General features: G+C 33.9%; 1 protein-coding gene across 4 annotated transcripts; it reads right to left on the minus strand.

The window, feature by feature from the left end:
- Positions 1 to 4,019: 4,019 nt before the first annotated feature.
- On the minus strand, positions 4,020 to 18,751 carry LOC134683312 (sulfotransferase 1A1-like). 4 transcript variants are annotated; one of them, XM_063542517.1, is made up of 7 exons: positions 18,664 to 18,751; positions 15,302 to 15,339; positions 13,059 to 13,259; positions 11,196 to 11,513; positions 6,513 to 6,622; positions 6,028 to 6,184; positions 4,020 to 4,152 (listed from the first exon to the last, which is right to left on the minus strand). In XM_063542517.1, the coding sequence occupies exons 2-7, from the start codon at positions 15,327 to 15,329 to the stop codon at positions 4,034 to 4,036; spliced, it is 933 nt and encodes a 310-aa protein (XP_063398587.1). In that variant the 5' UTR covers positions 15,330 to 15,339; positions 18,664 to 18,751; the 3' UTR covers positions 4,020 to 4,033. The 4 variants fall into 4 exon arrangements, with proteins under 4 accessions (XP_063398587.1, XP_063398586.1, XP_063398588.1 ...); XM_063542516.1 differs by having other exon boundaries at positions 15,302 to 15,343; positions 18,667 to 18,745; XM_063542518.1 differs by having other exon boundaries at positions 18,668 to 18,736.
- Positions 18,752 to 18,979: the final 228 nt, after the last annotated feature.

Here is an 18,979-nt window from a genome sequence, read left to right on the forward strand (position 1 = left end):
TTCGAGCAAAAAAAACCGCACATTGTTTGGCCAACAAATCCAAAAAGATGTCCTGACAAGAAATACAAAACAGAAACTGAGTGAGTTATCTGTTGGAGACAATGTGATTATCCCAATACCACAATATGACTGAGCACTGAGCGATCCGAAGGAATATAAAAGGTGGTGTTGTAGAAGTAATATTTTGACTATCTTGTAGAGACAATAGCTGGTAAGTTATTAGCAGTCTTAAGCAGAAAACAACTAGAATCAATTTGTGACTCTTCTTTGTCCGTTGCACAAATTCCAGATTTACAACTCTCCATCAGGGAAGCTGTGATTTTTTTTTCAAAAACTCGTGGACAGGGTTATCTCTCTTGCAAATGTAAAGGTGGTTGTAACAATTCGGAGTGTAAATGTAAAAGGCAGAATGTATTGTGTAATTAAAGGTAGCACGATTCCCTCACCTACTCCAACAAATAAGAGCATCATATATCATTGAATTGTATTGTAAATAGAGTTACCAGTGTGTTTCATATTGATTCGTAATCAAAATTGAAATAATTTTTTATCATTTGATTTGAAATTTATTATATACTATATGTAAAATATTGTACAAGTTATAAGTGAATTTAAGCCTTATTTTGTACAAATTATAATGTGTACAGACACTTTTTGTACAAACTATAATTTGTACAAAGTCAAAATACAAATTATAATTTGTACAATTAATATGTACAAATTATAATTTGTACAAAATGATAACTTGTACACAACATATACATAGGGCAGTACATGGAAAGTTAGTATGTCTACACATTGAAATTAATAACACACGGGAACTATCCAGGCAGAAAGCCAATGTTTTTAAAAGTACTGATATATGGTATAAATATTTTGTTTGGACGTTTTCTGTATATATGTAGCACTCGGAGGTGCGATGGGGACTCAATCTCCGACGCAGAGTTCATATCCGTTCCATACATGCTCCGCAATACTGCACTTAATAGGTGGCACGGCAGTATTTCCTGGCCCATAAGGGATAATGATAGCCTTTTTAGAATTTTCACCACTTTTTAATACTGCAAAAAATTCTAAATTCACAGTTAACTGAAGTACTTTCATTTTACTATTCAGAAATGAATTTGAATATGTATCATGACCGTTTACCTTTTTTGCTATTTTTAAAAACCTAAGGCCACTAGTACTTTTAGGTCTTTTACGGTGCAGTGAATACAAAAAAATTTTTTTCTTTCAAAAATTCATTTTCATCTGTATGTAAAATTATTTCATATTTTTCTTCACCTGATTCATCCCTCAGTTTGGGAAAGTATGTTCAGTTGATACTGTATTTTTTGTCCAATCACACTGTTTAGATACATTTACCTAAGTAGGGTACACAAGGTACACAAAAGAGCAACCTAAATTCTGGAATGCAAATACTACCGTGCCACCTAATATGAGTGTAGTGTTACAAAGTATTGAACGGAACGGATATATGATCTCTGCGCCGGAGATTGATGGGGACTCTGAAGTGCGATAGTCACGCTGAAATGCGATTGTCTACTAATGACCAATAATTAATATGAGAGCTTGAAAATTTCATGAATTAGAACATGAATACAGACATTCAAAATTTCTCCAATTGCAGTACAACATTGGTGGCCTATTTCAATCCTTGTTCTGACTCACAGCAGCCGTATAGATTTTTCGCTGATTTTGTTTCGTTGTCTAAATAAGAAATATTTGTATTTCAAACGACAACCTCTTTTCCTTTTAACTAATTGTAGTTAGTGTTGGTAAGCTTCTGTATGTAGATATAAAAAAGATGATGTGGTATGATTGCCAGTGAGACAACTCTCTACAATCAACTTGAAACTTTTTACACATGTTCTCTATGATATGATATTTTAATTTTAATGCCAAATTAAAGTAAGTAAGTAAGTAAGTAAGTAAGTAAGTAAGTAAGTAAGTAAGTAAATTATTATAATATATGATAAATAGTAATACACCCGGCCCAATGGACCTATAAGTCACCTCAAATAAAGTAAAACAATTATTAAACAATTATATCACGTTCTAATCGTTCGTATTAAAGTATTGACCACAAAATCATGGTACACTGAACAAAGAAAAAGATAGTGCGAAGCTCAGGTTAAAGTTTTTGTTAAAGTTTTTGGTCAAGGTAGATTTTGATGAAGTTGAAGTCCAATCAACTTGAACTTAGTACACATGTTCCCTATGATATGATCTTTCTAATTGTAATGCAAAATTTAAGGAATTGACCCCAATTTCACGGTCCACTGAACATGTAAAATGATAGTGCGAGTGGTTTATCCGTGTACTTTGGACACATTCTTGTTTTTATTTTGTTTTTGACGCACGATATTTTTTTTGTTTACTAGTCATGATTTCTTGAAAAGTCTGATAGGCTCTATTACATCTAGCAATAATTTGTTTGTGTCTCTTCAAGTAAAGAGAGACGAAAGATACCAAATAGATATACAAGCTCATATATAGGTCGATGACAAACTTACAACATCATGGCAACAAACGAAAAACAAACAAGCAGTTATTGTATACAAAACACTACAAAGAAAACTTAAGACTGCGAAACACAAACCCATTAAAACCCGGTGGTGATCTCAGGTTCTTCGGAAGAATAATGAGGTCCTGCTCTAAATAAGATTTGCAGGTAACTCAATGAAATGCGGTGCATTACGTTTGCGCGCATTACCATTACATTTGCGCGCAAAAATCATTACGTTTGCGCGCAGCTTTTGATTACATTTGCGCGCATTTTTTGACAGGTAAACTCAGGTAAAATACATGTAATAATACTTATTTATTTATTAATTTGTTTAATTATTTACAAGTATAAGTACCCCTTTCGTAAGTCTAAGTCCTCTGTTTACCAACGAAGAGGTGGAAGTGTGATTTCGAGCAGTATAACTCCGTTTTATTATGCACACGCACACGCACTAAATCCTATAAATATGTACATATATGATTCCTTTTTGTTGGTTTTTAATTCTAAGACATCCATGGTGTTGTGAACGTCATCTCTTGACTTTGGTAGAGTTTGGGTATTCCTTGTTCCTTTTTCGGTAGATAGCCATGGTTAAACTCTTCTGGTCTTTTTCAATAAGTGTTTCTTCTTCTGAATGAAGTTACGTCATGTATGCCTTAAGCTATAACGAGGATTATCATGATCACTTTATTCTTAGTTTCAGAATTCTATATGAACAACATATTATTTAAATTAACAAATATTTTCAAAAATAATAATTCAAAGTCACATTTATCATGAAAATAAAAAAAGATGTAGTCGTTTATAATTTAATTTAATTTCTATTTCTGGTTATAGCTAAGTGTAAAGCTATTGGTGGCATGTCATATGACGTCTATAAAAAACTATTTGATGCACTTGTAAGTCCTATTGTTGAATATGGTGCCGCGATTTGGGGCTGCAAGAATTTCTCATTTATTAATGCGATTCAAATGAGAGCGTGTAGGTTCTTCCTTGGTGTTGGTAAATATACACCTAATCCAGCTATTATGGGAGACATGGGGTGGATTCCAATTTACCATACTCAATGGAAATTTTATATTGTAAATAATAATGAAATACTTTTGTTGTATAATTTTACCATTCAGGTTTAATATTTATTATGTACATAAACATATTCTTTTAAGTGATTATCGTCTCTCATAAATCTGTACAGATTGGCTTATGTATACAAAATGTATCTTTTATAAATGTATTGTGTAATTTTATACATAAGGTGAGACGTAAATAAAATATTGAATTGAATTTCTATTTTTACCTGAGTTTACCTGTAAAATTAATGCGCGCAATTGTAATCAAAAGCTGCGCGCAAACGTAAAACTTTTTAATCCCCAAATGCGCGCAAACGTAGTGCGCCCATGAAATGACATAGATAAATACTGACGTCAGACAACTAGATTTATTTGCACATTTGCATCTGTCATACTTACTTAATTTATTGTAGGAAAGCACAAGAACAAACAATCCTAGCTAAATAACTAAATTTTATTCTTTGACACAGTACCTAAATGTCCATGACGAATTTGTTAATTTTTCAGTAAGGTGTTTGTCAAATTCTTCATTTTGTGCCACTGTAAACCAATTTTTCCAATCTCCAACATCACCTGAAGTGAAAGTTTGATACCAATAAACATGTTATAAGCAAACACTTCATCTAAAATAAAATATAGGAAACTGCTATATAGACTACACTATGATGATAAATATTTGATATCGGCTACTTTAGAATCTGTTCCATTTCGTTCAAGACAGTGATTTCTAAGCAGCTAAGTTCGATTTTGACCCCATTCATTCTTCTGACTTACGAAACCCATGATGTTGCGAAAATAAACGCGTGGAATTATGCATATTGCCGATCGCCTTTTAAACCATGTAACTGAACTTGGACATTATTAACGATTTTATAACTAAATGTAATCAGAAGTAAATGGTTAATTATGATAAGACTGAAATAATTAATAAAATTGAATTCATTAAATACAATTGACAAGGAATTAAAATAAACATTAATAATTATGTTCCGGACCATATGAGTATTTGGACCATACGCGTATGGTCATGACCATATGCGTATACTCATATGGTCCGACCGTACGCGTATGGTCGGACCATATAAGTATATTCTCGTTTGGTTATAAAACGGGCTGGACCATATGAGTATATGGACCATATAGGTATATTTTTCAATAATATGCATGAGAAAATTTTATGAAATAACAATGATTGCTACATGCAATTGTATTATTTACAATTTAAATGACATTAAATATTGATGACAAAGTTTGTTTTCATCGCTATAAATTGTATTCTTGCATGGATGCGTAGGGTGACATTTACATCCACACGGTACCATAGCTTTTCTTTGGTCCTGGGTTATTCTGATGTGTCTACGGTGACAAAGCTAGATACATCTCCAATATCGTAACATGACTGAAGTACATCATATCACCAGACAACTTTAAAAAAATAAACTAGTGTCCTTGCCGTTGACGTCATTCGTATTTTTTTTTTAAAACAAAACACGTTTAAGTATAAAAAATTATAAATATTGCACTGCTAATGCTTATCATATTAATTTTCAAAAGTAATCAGATTATTAGACTTTTATGTCAGGTTATAGTAAAACAGTTGACTTCTTGTGTAACGGTTTATTAAAATATTTTTGGAAGGTATCATGGCTTCTCAGGTCGACATTTTGCCATTCACTCGTAATAGCATATCGGTAATGAAAAAAAATGTGGTTAATATAGTTTTACTAGTGATGAAATTTAGTGTGTGACACTGCTTATTTTATTTTGTTAATCTTCTTTATATTACCAATTTTTAATGAAAAAATGACTTTTGGAAGTGTCTTTTTAATGACGTGACAACTAGACGGGTTATATAAAGAGGTAAGCATAAATGTACCTGTTAATTACCCCGACCATACGCGTACGGTCCGACCATACGCGTTTGGTCGGACCATATGAGTATATACCCATATGGTCATGACCATACGCGTATGGTCCAAATACTCATATGGTCCGGAACAATTACATTACAAATGCGTTTTATCCGAATCAGTACTTTTGATAGGTGGTTGACATCCCGAGTTTTGCAATATTCTTGACTGCTTATGGTTCCCATGACAACATCGCGACAAAGTTCAGAAAAAAAACCCCAGACGACAAGCTTGATATATGTCGTAATTTTCTGGTTGTAGCAAATAAATGTAATTATATAGAACAAAATACTTGGTATTTGGAATGTTATAGAGTTGTTAAAGGGTTGTTCGTGTGCACATTGTGAGGATGAAGCGCTTCCGCACTAGATGTAGTGTTAATAATCATATTTGAACGTCTAAATCTATCTTAAACTCGTTCGCTCTCTCCCCATATGGAATTTAATGACTCATCTTTATTGAATTGGTGTTATGTTATTAGAGTTACCTTTCCTAAATATAACTTCTCGTAAAGGATGATTTCTGTTTTTAGAGTTACCTTTCCTAAATATAACCTCTCGTAAAGGATGATTTCTGTTCTTGTAGTCGTCTTTCAACTGATTGAACCTACATCTTTCTGAAACTTGACTGTAGAAATCAGAACTACTTTTAACATCTAAGTATTCTGCAAGCCTTTCAATTTCCTTCAGTGGATTCTGCAATACAAAATTCGAGAAAGGAGTAATGAATGAATCGACATTAATTTAAATGACAAAGACGCTGTTTCTCTTTCTCAAGTTTGTTACATCTCTTGTAATTTTTTTTTGTTCAAGGTAGAAAAGAGAGAAAAAGACCGAAAAAAAGTAAAAAGGCAAAAGACTAACAACTGAATACGTTATACCCATCTCTACCGAGGGTAATTAGATAAGGCTATCTGATTTATATGACGTCGTTCAAGATATACCCAAGTCAGAAGCTTTCAATTTTGAAAACTGTACGTGATAGGTTAAAAGGGACACGCAACATATTGATAATTTATCTTACCATTTTGAGATCTTCATAGTTGACAACTAATACATCTAGTTTTGAATTATTCCTTATGACATTATCCCAGTCCATCATGTATTTGTGCCACGGGCCTGCATAAACCATGCCTACAATAAAAGAAGGGTTTTTAAAATGGTGTATTAAACATAGTTTTATATAACTTTTTCCAAACTTCATACAGGAACTTCTTTGGAAGAAAGATAAGAAGTTAGCAATATCCTTACACTTTAGGTTCCACTATATAGATGATGTTCTCTCATTCAATAATACAAAATTTGGTGACTATGTTGAACGAATCTATCCCATCGAACTGGAGATAAAGGATATCATCGCTAGTTTGTGCATTTTTCCTTTGATCTTTTGAGTGATACTTATAGATTATCGTTGATCAACTCAACGAGATTAGTTATCTCGCTAGAGCCGGTACGTCGAAAGCGAGAAAAGAAATCGAGTTGAGCTGATCCATGATAATCTGTTTATCGCTATTTTACCCATGACGAAGTTGTCAATTTCATGTCAATTTTATTAGCATCGCCACTTGCCTCCTTGGTTTCTAGGGATAATTTTCCATCTCAAGCGAGTAGCATGATATGAAAAATTATCACAAAAAAAGATCAAAGGAAAAATGCACAAAATAGCGATAATTTTTCATATCATGCTAATGAAATTAACATGAAATTGACAACGTCGTCATAGGTTAAATAGCAATAAACAGATTATCATTAGTCATCTCAACTCGGTTGCCTTACTCGCTTTCGCCGTACCGGCCTCAAGCGAGAAAATCAATCTCGTTGACATGATCAACGATAATCTATCTTTAACTACAGATGCTAAGTCTGCCTCATATCTTGACTTACATCTAGAAATTGTCAATGGGGGTCGGTTGAAAACAAAACTTTACAACAAAAGAGATGATTTTAGCTTCCCAATTGTAAACTTTCCATTTCTATGTAGCAACATTCCAGCAGCGCCTGCATACGGAGTATATATCTCCCAATTGATACGATATTCCCGGGCTTGTATTTCCTATCATGAGTTCCTTGATAAAGGAATGCTACTCACAAGGAAGCTATTAAACCAAGAGTTCCAAATGGTGAAGTTGAAATCATCCCTTCGTAAATCACGAGTTGGTTGACCGTTATGAAATAACCGTTTCACAGATGATATCGGATATGTTCCTTATGTCGTAACTACAATATCCTTTCCCTTTTCCCGAATATGACCTACCGAATAAGACTATTTATCGGATTTGTATTAACATAAGCAACACGACGGAGGCCACATGTGGAGCAGGATCGATTTACCCTTCAGGAGCACCTGAGATTACCACCAGTTTTTTTTATGGGGTTCGTGTTGCTTAGTCTTTAGTTTTCTATGTTGTGTCTTCTGTATTATTATTTGTCTGTTTGTCTTTTTATTTTTAGCCACGGCGTTGTCATTTTGTTTTCTATCTGTGAGTTTGACTCTCCCTCTGGTGTCTTTCGTTCCTCTTTTATAGTGTAACGTGTAACCGGGCGGGGACGTTTAGATGTTTTTATCCTCGGGTTCGTACCAGTTTCCTGGGTTTGAAAAGCAATTCAAAAGTTCTAAAGTCAATAAAAAGTTTACACTATCACTATCAAACATGAAACACATACTTTACTACATAAAACGATTTTCAACACCTATCAACCTAATCCGAACTTGTTGAAATAAAAACTGTTTAAAACCCTTTCTGTCCTATACTGTTTAAAACCAACTGTTTGAAACTATAGTCTGGAACCTAAATGTATAGAACTGGTTTGAAACCTCAATGTATAACACTTGTCAGAAACCTAAATGTATGAAAATGGCCAGACGATTTGGAACTATTGTCTGAAACCTGTCTGGAACCTAAATGTTTGAAACGGGTCAGACGGTTTGGAACTATTGTCTGAAACCTAAATGTTTGGAACCTGTCTAGAACCTAAATGTTTGAAACGAGTCAGACGGTTTGGAACTATTGTCTGAAACCTAAATGTTTGGAACCTGTCTGGAAACTAAATGTTTAAAACGGGACTAAACCTGAATGTATAAAACGGGCTGAACCGAAATGTATCAAACGGGCTGAAACCTTAATAAAACGAATGTTTGGAAACTATTTCAACTGTTGTTAACTTTCGAAGTATGAAACTTTATTAAAATATATTTATAAAACTGTTGGAACAGGGTAGAACTAAGGTATGGTTTAACAGCAAACACTCACTGCAATAGTGAGAGATGTGGAACGCAAAACCTTAGCACTAACCCTGTTTATACAACTTCTACGGAACCGAAACTATTTATATCTTCTCAACAGGTTTCAAACACTCCACTTTGTTTGAATACTCCTGCTACTCGTCTTTAAATATTAACGATCCAACCTTTTTCATCTCCTTCTTACGACGTCTCTGATAAGAATGACAATTTACACTGGATAGCTACCCACTATTTATACTTCTAACGCGGACCTCGAAGAGAGCACCCTAGTAACAACTGTACAGGTAAAGCGTCTGATAGCAACCAAGGATAAAGGGATGATTTTAGATACAGTTTTCAACGATAAACGGATGATATGGAAAAGTAAAAGAGATATCGAAAAATATAAAACTGTAGAACTATTATAACCTGCTTAAACTGCAAATTCGTAACACTACCCACGCCTCCGATTTCATGCGTCCTCGCATGAGTTTTACAATTTTATACTGATTTAATCAAAACACAATCAAAACTGTTCTCGTTAAAACTAGCTGACACCATACCAAGGTTCTACTTTAAACCTCAATGTATCCACTCATTCCGCAGAATACCTCTCCCAGCAACTATTTGTACACCGAGGGTTATACCATGATAACCAACTTATGGCTTTCCTACAACAATCTGCCGGCAAGCGTCAGACCTAGGGGTACCTTAGCCTACTCACAGTTCCGGGGTTCCTGTCATCCTCGTTCGACTAGCATGTTCTTTCTGTTTTGTTAGCTAAGTTCCTATTTTCCAAATACTAGTATCATACTTTTATTCACATTTATACAAGCAACTGAATACTGAACTTAAATTAAATTTTGACCAGATAAAACCGTTTCAAATATTCTATTTTGAATACCACTTGAAAAGTTGTGTTGCAAAAAACCGGTTTAAAACAATTTTGCCTCACAACAGGCCACTTATGGACCGCTCAATAAGAGTTGTTGTAAAGGGTTCTTTAACGTGCACAAGGCGTGGTACTCCCTGAACACGGGACCTCGGAATTAACGTCCCCATCCGACGGACGGACAGTCATAGACAATCACAAAATACTAAACAGAAATGCTCGACAAATCCCACCGCTGCCACCATTTGTAACGTGTAACCGGGCGGGGACGTTTAGATGTTTTTATCCTCGGGTTCGTACCAGTTTCCTGGGTTTGAAAAGCAATTCAAAAGTTCTAAAGTCAATAAAAAGTTTACACTATCACTATCAAACATGAAACAAATACTTTACTACATAAAACGATTTTCAACACCTATCAACCTAATCCGAACTTGTTGAATTAAAAACTGTTTAAAACCCTTTCTGTCCTATACTGTTTAAAACCAACTGTTTGAAACTATAGTCTGGAACCTAAATGTATAGAACTGGTTTGAAACCTCAATGTATAACACTTGTCAGAAACCTAAATGTATGAAAATGGCCAGACGATTTGGAACTATTGTCTGAAACCTGTCTGGAACCTAAATGTTTGAAACGGGTCAGACGGTTTGGAACTATTGTCTGAAACCTAAATGTTTGGAACCTGTCTAGAACCTAAATGTTTGAAACGAGTCAGACGGTTTGGAACTATTGTCTGAAACCTAAATGTTTGGAACCTGTCTGGAACCTAAATGTTTAAAACGGGACTAAACCTGAATGTATAAAACGGGCTGAACCGAAATGTATCAAACGGGCTGAAACCTTAATAAAACGAATGTTTGGAAACTATTTCAACTGTTGTTAACTTTCGAAGTATGAAACTTTATTAAAATATATTTATAAAACTGTTGGAACAGGGTAGAACTAAGGTATGGTTTAACAGCAAACACTCACTGCAATAGTGAGAGATGTGGAACGCAAAACCTTAGCACTAACCCTGTTTATACAACTTCTACGGAACCGAAACTATTTATATCTTCTCAACAGGTTTCAAACACTCCACTTTGTTTGAATACTCCTGCTACTCGTCTTTAAATATTAACGATCCAACCTTTTTCATCTCCTTCTTACGACGTCTCTGATAAGAATGACAATTTACACTGGATAGCTACCCACTATTTATACTTCTAACGCGGACCTCGAAGAGAGCACCCTAGTAACAACTGTACAGGTAAAGCGTCTGATAGCAACCAAGGATAAAGGGATGATTTTAGATACAGTTTTCAACGATAAACGGATGATATGGAAAAGTAAAAGAGATATCGAAAAATATAAAACTGTAGAACTATTATAACCTGCTTAAACTGCAAATTCGTAACAATAGCTAGGTAAACATTTTACTTGTATGACATTTGCATTAATAATTTATAACGTTTTTTCTTATGATATGTGTTGATATTGTAATTGAGCATTCCTAAGACATGTATGACACTATTTAAGATTGCAGAATGTGTATGCTATCATATATCACAGATGGAAGATATTCAAATAAATTCTAAAAGATTTTTAAATACCTTTTTCCGACATAAATAGCTGCAGAAAATCGTTCCATGAACCTTCGTAGTTTATTGTATGCTTGCAGAAATGGTATAAGGATACAGCAACGTCTTTTGGGTTGCGATTCACAAATACAACTTTGTTCTTTTGGGTCAATATATCACGTGGTAAGGAACTTAATAGCAAATGGCTGTTTAATATACGCGGGGATGGCAGTTTATCTACCATTTCCGGTGTTTGAAGTGGCAGCATGGCACTGACTTTACCATACTCTTTGTTGTATTCTAGTCTTTTGTTAAGTAACATATATAGGATTTCAGTCAACCAATGGGTTCCTACAACGATGTCAAAAATGTGCTCACAATTAATTTATTTTCTTATAATAGTTTTTTTAACACGAAAAGTCGAATATTGTATTGTTCATAGCGAAAAGAAAAAAACCAAGTATTACTAGTATATAGATGAACAAAAGAAAATAAATTGGTGTGGTCTTGTCCGGTTTGGGTTGCTGTTCCGTTAAAATATATCAAATTGCTAATCAAACATACCTTTTTATGGCATTTACACAAATGTAATCTCTTCACGTGGAAAAACCGAAACAAAGGGACACTTGTCAATTTAATTATGTATACAGGATGAAGATGATATTTTTGGGCTTACTTTAATATAACTGCTATATAAAAGGATAGTCAAAACGAATCTTTAAATTGAGAATTTGCATGTACCAACGGCTAATTGACAATTTACGCGTTAAGACTTTTGACCTCGTTGGCTTTCAATAGCAAAATAGCTGTCAAATAATGAGAACAATTAATATTTTCAGATGTTTCATTAAAATGTTCAAGATAACAACTCTTTTATTCCTTGAAATACTTGATAATAACTAAATATCACAAGACTATCATACTAGGTGTAAGGTGCTTGTGAATCATTAAAATAAATCTCATAAGGTATGTATTTTCACAATTGTATTAGTTATGAACACTTGAACAAAAATGATATATGTTTGGCATTTGAGATATTTAAGAGCAATACAGTGATTTAAGTACTAATAAGTCTTAAAAAAAACAAGAAGAACACATACGCTTCTATGTCTTACATTCACCTGTTTTGGATAAGCCATTAGGAAAGAAGAACACATACGCTTCTAAGTCTTACATTCACCTGTTTTTTGATAAGCCATTAGGAAAGAAGAACACATACGCTTCTATGTCTTACATTCACCTGTTTTTTGATAAGCCGTTAGGAAAGAAGAACACAAACGCTTCTATGTCTTACATTCACCTGTTTTGGATAAGCCATTAGGAAAGAAGAACACATACGCTTCTAAGTCTTACATTCACCTGTTTTGGATAAGCCGTTAGGAAAGAAGAACACATACGCTTCTAAGTCTTACATTCACCTGTTTTTTGATAAGCATTTAGGAAAGAAGAAAACATACGCTTCTATGTCTTACATTCACCTGTTTTTGGATAAGCCGTTAGGAAAGAAGAAAACATACGCTTCTAAGTCTTACATTCACCTGTTTTTGGATAAGCCGTTAGGAAAGAAGAAAACATACGCTTCTAAGTCTTACATTCACCTGTTTTGGATAAGACGTTAGGAAAGAAGAAAACATACGCTTCTAAGTCTTACATTCACCTGTTTTTGGATAAGCCGTTAGGAAAGAAGAAAACATACGCTTCTAAGTCTTACATTCACCTGTTTTGGATAAGCCGTTAGGAAAGAAGAAAACATACGCCTCTAAGCCTTACATTCACCTGTTCTAGATAAGCCGCTAGGAAAAAAAAAACACATACGCTTCTTAGTCTTACATTCACCTCTTTTTGGATAAGCCGTTAGGAAAGAAGAACACATACGCTTCTAAGTCTTACATTTACCTGTTTTTGGATAAGCCGTTAGAAAGACATCATCATGTCTGGTCTTCATTTTAATAATGCTAGGGATATTCTCCCGAGGGTCTGGATATCGTCGCTTTTCAATGGAAGATCTCGGGAAATAATACCCGTAACAGGGGAACAGTTCAATGATGTTCCCACTTGGGTCTTTAATAGTCAGAATATCGTTACTGGCTAACTCAACTGTAATAAAAATAATACAAAGACAGACTTTTAATATAGCATTCCTATTATTAAAAGATGTGGTATCAGATATTAAATGTTGTCCGATTATGTCACTCTGTTACTTTCAACTTACATTAAGTTTGGAACCATTTACTAATACCCAAGCAAGCTGTATATTGTGTTGTACTATTCAAATAACTTCAGCCCTTTTTAACCGATTTTTATAGTTAGTTCGTATGTTGTACTGTCCCAAGTTAGGTACAGGGTTGGTCTCCCACTAATATGTTTAACCCCGCTACATTATGTATGTGCCTGTCCCAAGTCAGGTGCCTGTAAATACGTGATTGTCGTTTGATGCCGTGTTACATATTTGTTTTTTCGTTCATTATTTTGTACATAAATTAGGCCGTACATTTTCTCGGTTTAATTGTTTTACGTTTGTCATTTCGGGGCTTTGTATAGCATGTTGTGCGGTATGGGCTTTGTATATTGATGAAGGTCATATAATGGCATATAGGTGTTAGTTTATCTGTCATTTGATCTCTTGTGAATTTAAGAGTTGTCTCATTGGCAATCATACCACATCTTCTTATCTATATTTACTATTTATTTTGTATCCCACTTCATTCTATGAATACCAGGAAGACGAATTGATATAAGTTATTCTATGTTTCTGAATCCCTGTATTTCTAAGGTATATAATTGTTATTTGTGCACTTTTGAAAAATAAAATATTGTTCAAACTAATCATGCTAATACCAGATACTAGTTGTCTACTCGCCACTTTGATACATATTATATTGACTACTTGATTACTTTTCGTTGCCTGAATACTTTCTTTTACGATAACTATGGAGTGTATTATTTTACTGCCGATTTCATTGAGTGTGTAGGGAACAGTAGAATCCTTGGTTTGCTTGCTTGTTACCTGAACCGTGAAGTCATTATTAGGTGAAGTATACTACCCTCCTTTCGAAGTAATCTAGTCTTACAGACAGATAGATTAGTTATCTGTGGACTAGTCTACGCTCAAAGGAGGATAGTTTACCTAACCTAATGACTTCACGGTTCAGCTAATAAGCAAGCTAACCAAGGATTTTACCTTTCCCTACACATTCAATGAAATCGGCTGTAAAAGAAGTTTCACCTTCTACCAGTTTATGAAATAAAGTCCATTAAAGTGCATGTTTTTTTAAATGATAAATATTTTGCTATATTATCTTTTTAATCTATCTAAGCTCCGATCACACCACTGCCATAACGCGGCGAATGTTTGAGTTATTCAAATGTATGAAGTATTAAGTTTCTTTAAAAACACTTTTGACTCGTGTAATTTCCAGCAATATCCATTCGGAACATTGCTAACGGCGACCACACAGGCCAGGCAATCGTCTCAGATTTTTTTTCTATATACCTTTATAAAACACAAGGTACTTAACTTGTGATTTAGAAAAATGTCATCCGGTGGCGAAATTCCGTTATATACTGTCAATACAACTAAAACTTGCTATGTCGTAAAGACGAGTGCCTGTGGGCGACCAATACTAAATTTAAACTTTTTCCAATTATTTGCAATACTAGTAAGTGTCCACTCTTGAAATGGAAGAGGGATAAGAGGGGTTTTCATTCCGAAATCCCGAGAAAAAATGCTTTAAATCCTGAATTCTAGGGAAAATAACGTTGAACGTTTCCGCAGTTTAGAAACCATAGGTCGTAGGTTTAACATATAATCAGTCTGAAGCTTTCACTGCAATGTATACGAATTTTCTGTTAATCTTACTCTCAGTTATTTTTTTTAGTTCTTCACAACTTGTCAGTGTTATAGCGTCTCGACTGCTGAACTATCGTTTGTCAAGGGATGTATTGCTGAACATGACCATATCGGCCAAATTCCGCCCGTGATAACGAAAAATGGTTTTAGGTGGTTTATTTATCCGATTGCGAGCAAACTTTGATACGTATTTTCAACTTGAATAAAGATTACAGTCTGTAAAAACTACGTGAACCGAAAAATGTATAACCTGTATAAAAGGTCTTCAACACTTTTAAGCATTACCAACCTTTAGGCCACTGTGAGTATTGTGCCATATTTGATTTTTTACCTACAATGAAAGTGATACATATAGTTTTTAAATAGCTATTTCATAATTGTTTTTTGCACTAATTCTAATTTCTTAATAGTGGAAAAAAATTGTCCAAATTGAGAAGAAAATTACTTGTTTTGATTGTTGGCTTCCCAGACAATAAATAATTCGCCGACTTTTATTGGGCATTATGTTTTTCGGTCTGTGCGTCCGTTCGTTCATCCGTTCGTCCATCTGTCCTGCTTCAGGTTAAAGTTTTTGGTCTTTCATGTTACAGTTTTTGGTCAAGGTAGGTTTTGATGAAGTTGAAGTCAAACCAACTTGAATTTTAGTACATATTTGCCTTAAGATATGATCTTTATAATTTTAACATGTTTAATGCAAATTTGAGTTTTGACCCAAATTTCACGGTTCACTGAACATAGAAAATGACAGTGCGAGTGGGGCATCCGTGTATTAAGTACAGATTATTTGTGTTGGTTAATTAACAAGGTGACCATCTGTAATATGTACATGTATATGCTTTTAAAAACTTAAGGAGCTCACTATTATGATTTAGAGATGATCGATATTAACACGTGGTTAAAACATGTATAAAGAAACAGTCTATGGAAGAAGCGATTCGATAAAAACTTTTCTTATATCAACGAGCGATATTGTGTTATATCAACGAGTTGCCATGTGGGAAATTTCAGACGAATGTTAGCATTTGTACGAAGAAAGACAGATTTCTCGATATAAAGTAATGACTCTTTTTCTTAAAACAGGGTGACATTTAACACGACATACGTCTGCTATATAATTTCCATGAATTATTTTATGTAATAACAAGCAAGGTGTATTTAAACGAGAAAATTGAATTGTTGACTTAATGCATCATAAAGGCACGATTTATCATTTGTAGATGTACACATTCAATAAATATCACGTAGCAAATTCAGTGGAATGCAATTTAGAGATGAATTCAATTATTTGCTAAGCCAAAATCACCTATAAGTCAAAGATACTGCTATATTTTATTATATCAATGCGATGTTTGTCTTATATCATAGTGATGTTTTTTAAATATAAAAAAATGTATGAATGCGATACTTTTCTAATATAACTGCTATAGTTTTCTAATATAAAATGAATACGATGACACGTCACAATGCATGTCAAGAAAACCGCAAACATAATTCCCAAACTTAGTTCATGACCGGCTTAATGATTGAGGATCAATATCACTAAAATTTCGTATCTGTAACAAAATTAACGCTTACATGAACTTATCATCTCGAAAATGTTGCTTGACCCTATTAATAGTTGAAAGTGTTAACAACCTGTTCAGTCTACTGTTTTTAATCACATGGTTCAACCAACTAATTCTATTTGAAGTGATGATGCAATGGCGGAATTTAAATGCGGTTGTATATAGTCTACCGACCTATTAGATTCTAATATAGGTCCAGTGGTGGATCCAAAAGGGGGGAGGGGTCCGGGGGGAAACTCCCTTTTTTGGCCGATCAATGCATTTGAATGGGGACATATGGTTGGACCCCCCCCCTTTTATCCTGGGTTAGGAACCCCTTTTGAAATCGGCTGGATCCACCCTCGAGGTCACACTGCTATAGCCTATCCACATGGGTAATATCGAAATAGCCAAAAACATCATTACTTAAAAGAAAAACAAATCATTCAAAAAATACAATCCAATACAGCCCCAAATAACAATGAATATTTAATTGGTAAAATAAATATTCCAAACAAATTAAAATGTACAAATGCTGATGTCCCGAACTTTCAAGATACCATCTGAGTAGCCTCAGACTATAAATTGAACAATTTCAGATACAACGAAAATCAAAAATCTTGTCAAACAGAAAATGAGTTTATTATTAACATAGAAAAAAAATATTGACAAGGAAAACAGTTCTTTTTGGATATCAAAGACTTTTGCCGTTGGTAAATGGTTATATAAATCTCTATGAACATAATCAGCTCGGCGCATGGACGCTCTTTTACATCGCGATGACCGTGAAGGTATTAATTCCCGGATGTATTGTTGCCACAGAGATTTGACTTTCGTTTTTGACTAGTAACCGATCGTACAAATAAATATGCGAACATTTCTTAGTGCAAAATAACAATCCGTATCTTTTCCATATTTATCAATTTAGATCGTTCAGTGCTATTTATTTGGTAATTTTATTGACGTAATCGTTCTTGTACCATCATAACTGTCGTTACCGTTAAAGCTACAGAATACATGTAGTTCATATTGCACTTTACAAAAGATTCAGCACCCAAATGACGTTTTTGGAGGACTGGAAAGCAGTTATTTATAAGGGGAAAATTTAAAGATTTATAGATATAAGAAGATGATGCATGAGTTCGAATGAGACAACTTACCATCAAAGTAATAATTTGTTTCAAGTACTAGTAAACCATTATAGATCAAAGTAGGGTCTTAAACACGGAGCCTTGGCTCACAGCGAACACCACACTATATAAGAACAAAAAAAATACTAGTGTTAAACCATTCAAACAGGAAAACCAACGGTATAATTTGTATAAAAAAAGGAGATTCAAAAGTACAGGTCAGATTTTGTTGAATCAATCTGAACGAGGACAGTCTGATTCATCTTTGTCACAAGTTAGTTTCATTGTTATCAATAAAGAAAGTCTTCAATAAGGGTACAGCAGTCAAATATTAATACTAATAAGTACTAATATTGATATAAGAAAAACACTACTATGATATTTGAAAAGTATCGCATTGATATTAGAAATAATAGCATTTGTATATTTATGTATATAAGAAAAACACAGCACTTCAAATTTTACACGGACATAAACGTTTGCTTCTAACTAACTTCTGAATGTATATTTAGACTCAATTGTTGTTTATATTTGATTAATGAGTTTTAAAACTAGTATTTTCTTACTTTTTCGTTGCCGAAAACAACATTTTCCGCATGGAATGTCTGCATATTTACAATTGGTATTAGACAATATCGCTATGTGATATAAGAAAAGGTTTTATCGATTCGCTTCTTCATAGACTGAGAAAGCAGAGATTGATTATTGATGTACGCGGATAAAAATCGTTTTGTATAATGTTGTGTCTCATATTCACTTTTGTACACACACACAAACACGCGTCAACTGTCGACTTTATATCAAATATCTCTGTCAGATATTCGTTACAGCACATTTAAAGTTTATACTCTGAAATTGAAGAAAAGCATTTTACTATTGATTTTAGCAAGTGTACGCATGTCCAATGTATATACACAGAGAGAGCATTATGCAATAGTAAAGACAAAACAATAAAAAAACGTAAAACAGTAAATACATACATACAGGGCTTCGAAAGATCTTCAGACCAAACTGGTAATACTGTACATGTAAAATGATGTACATGTGTATTTAGCTAAATATAGATTATCATTACAGTAGAATTTAAAAGTGTATTTTATCTTGAATATCACTGGTGTTAAACTGATAATCGTAACTGGAATAAAGACGATCCAAATATGCGACGGCAGAAATAGGTAAAATCTTTTCCTCTAATGTAGTCTGTTGTTGTCAAGAGTTACTCAGCTGCAAGATTTTTCTATACCATTACCGTCGTATTTGAAACGTAACGGTGAACTATAATTGTCTAAGCGC

The sequence above is a fragment of the Mytilus trossulus genome, chromosome 9 (assembly GCF_036588685.1).
Source record: "Mytilus trossulus isolate FHL-02 chromosome 9, PNRI_Mtr1.1.1.hap1, whole genome shotgun sequence".
NCBI lineage: Eukaryota > Metazoa > Mollusca > Bivalvia > Mytilida > Mytilidae > Mytilus > Mytilus trossulus.

Coding starts and splice junctions, on each gene's coding strand:
- LOC134683312 (XM_063542516.1), bottom strand. CDS start 18,730: ATGTACATCATTTTACATGTACAGTATTACCAGTTTGGTCTGAAGATC. Junction 15,344..18,666: donor GATCTTTCGAAGCCCTGTAT/GTATGTATTTAC, acceptor CTTTCATTGTAG/GTAAAAAATCAAATATGGCA. Junction 13,260..15,301: donor ATACTCACAGTGGCCTAAAG/GTTGGTAATGCT, acceptor TTTTTATTACAG/TTGAGTTAGCCAGTAACGAT.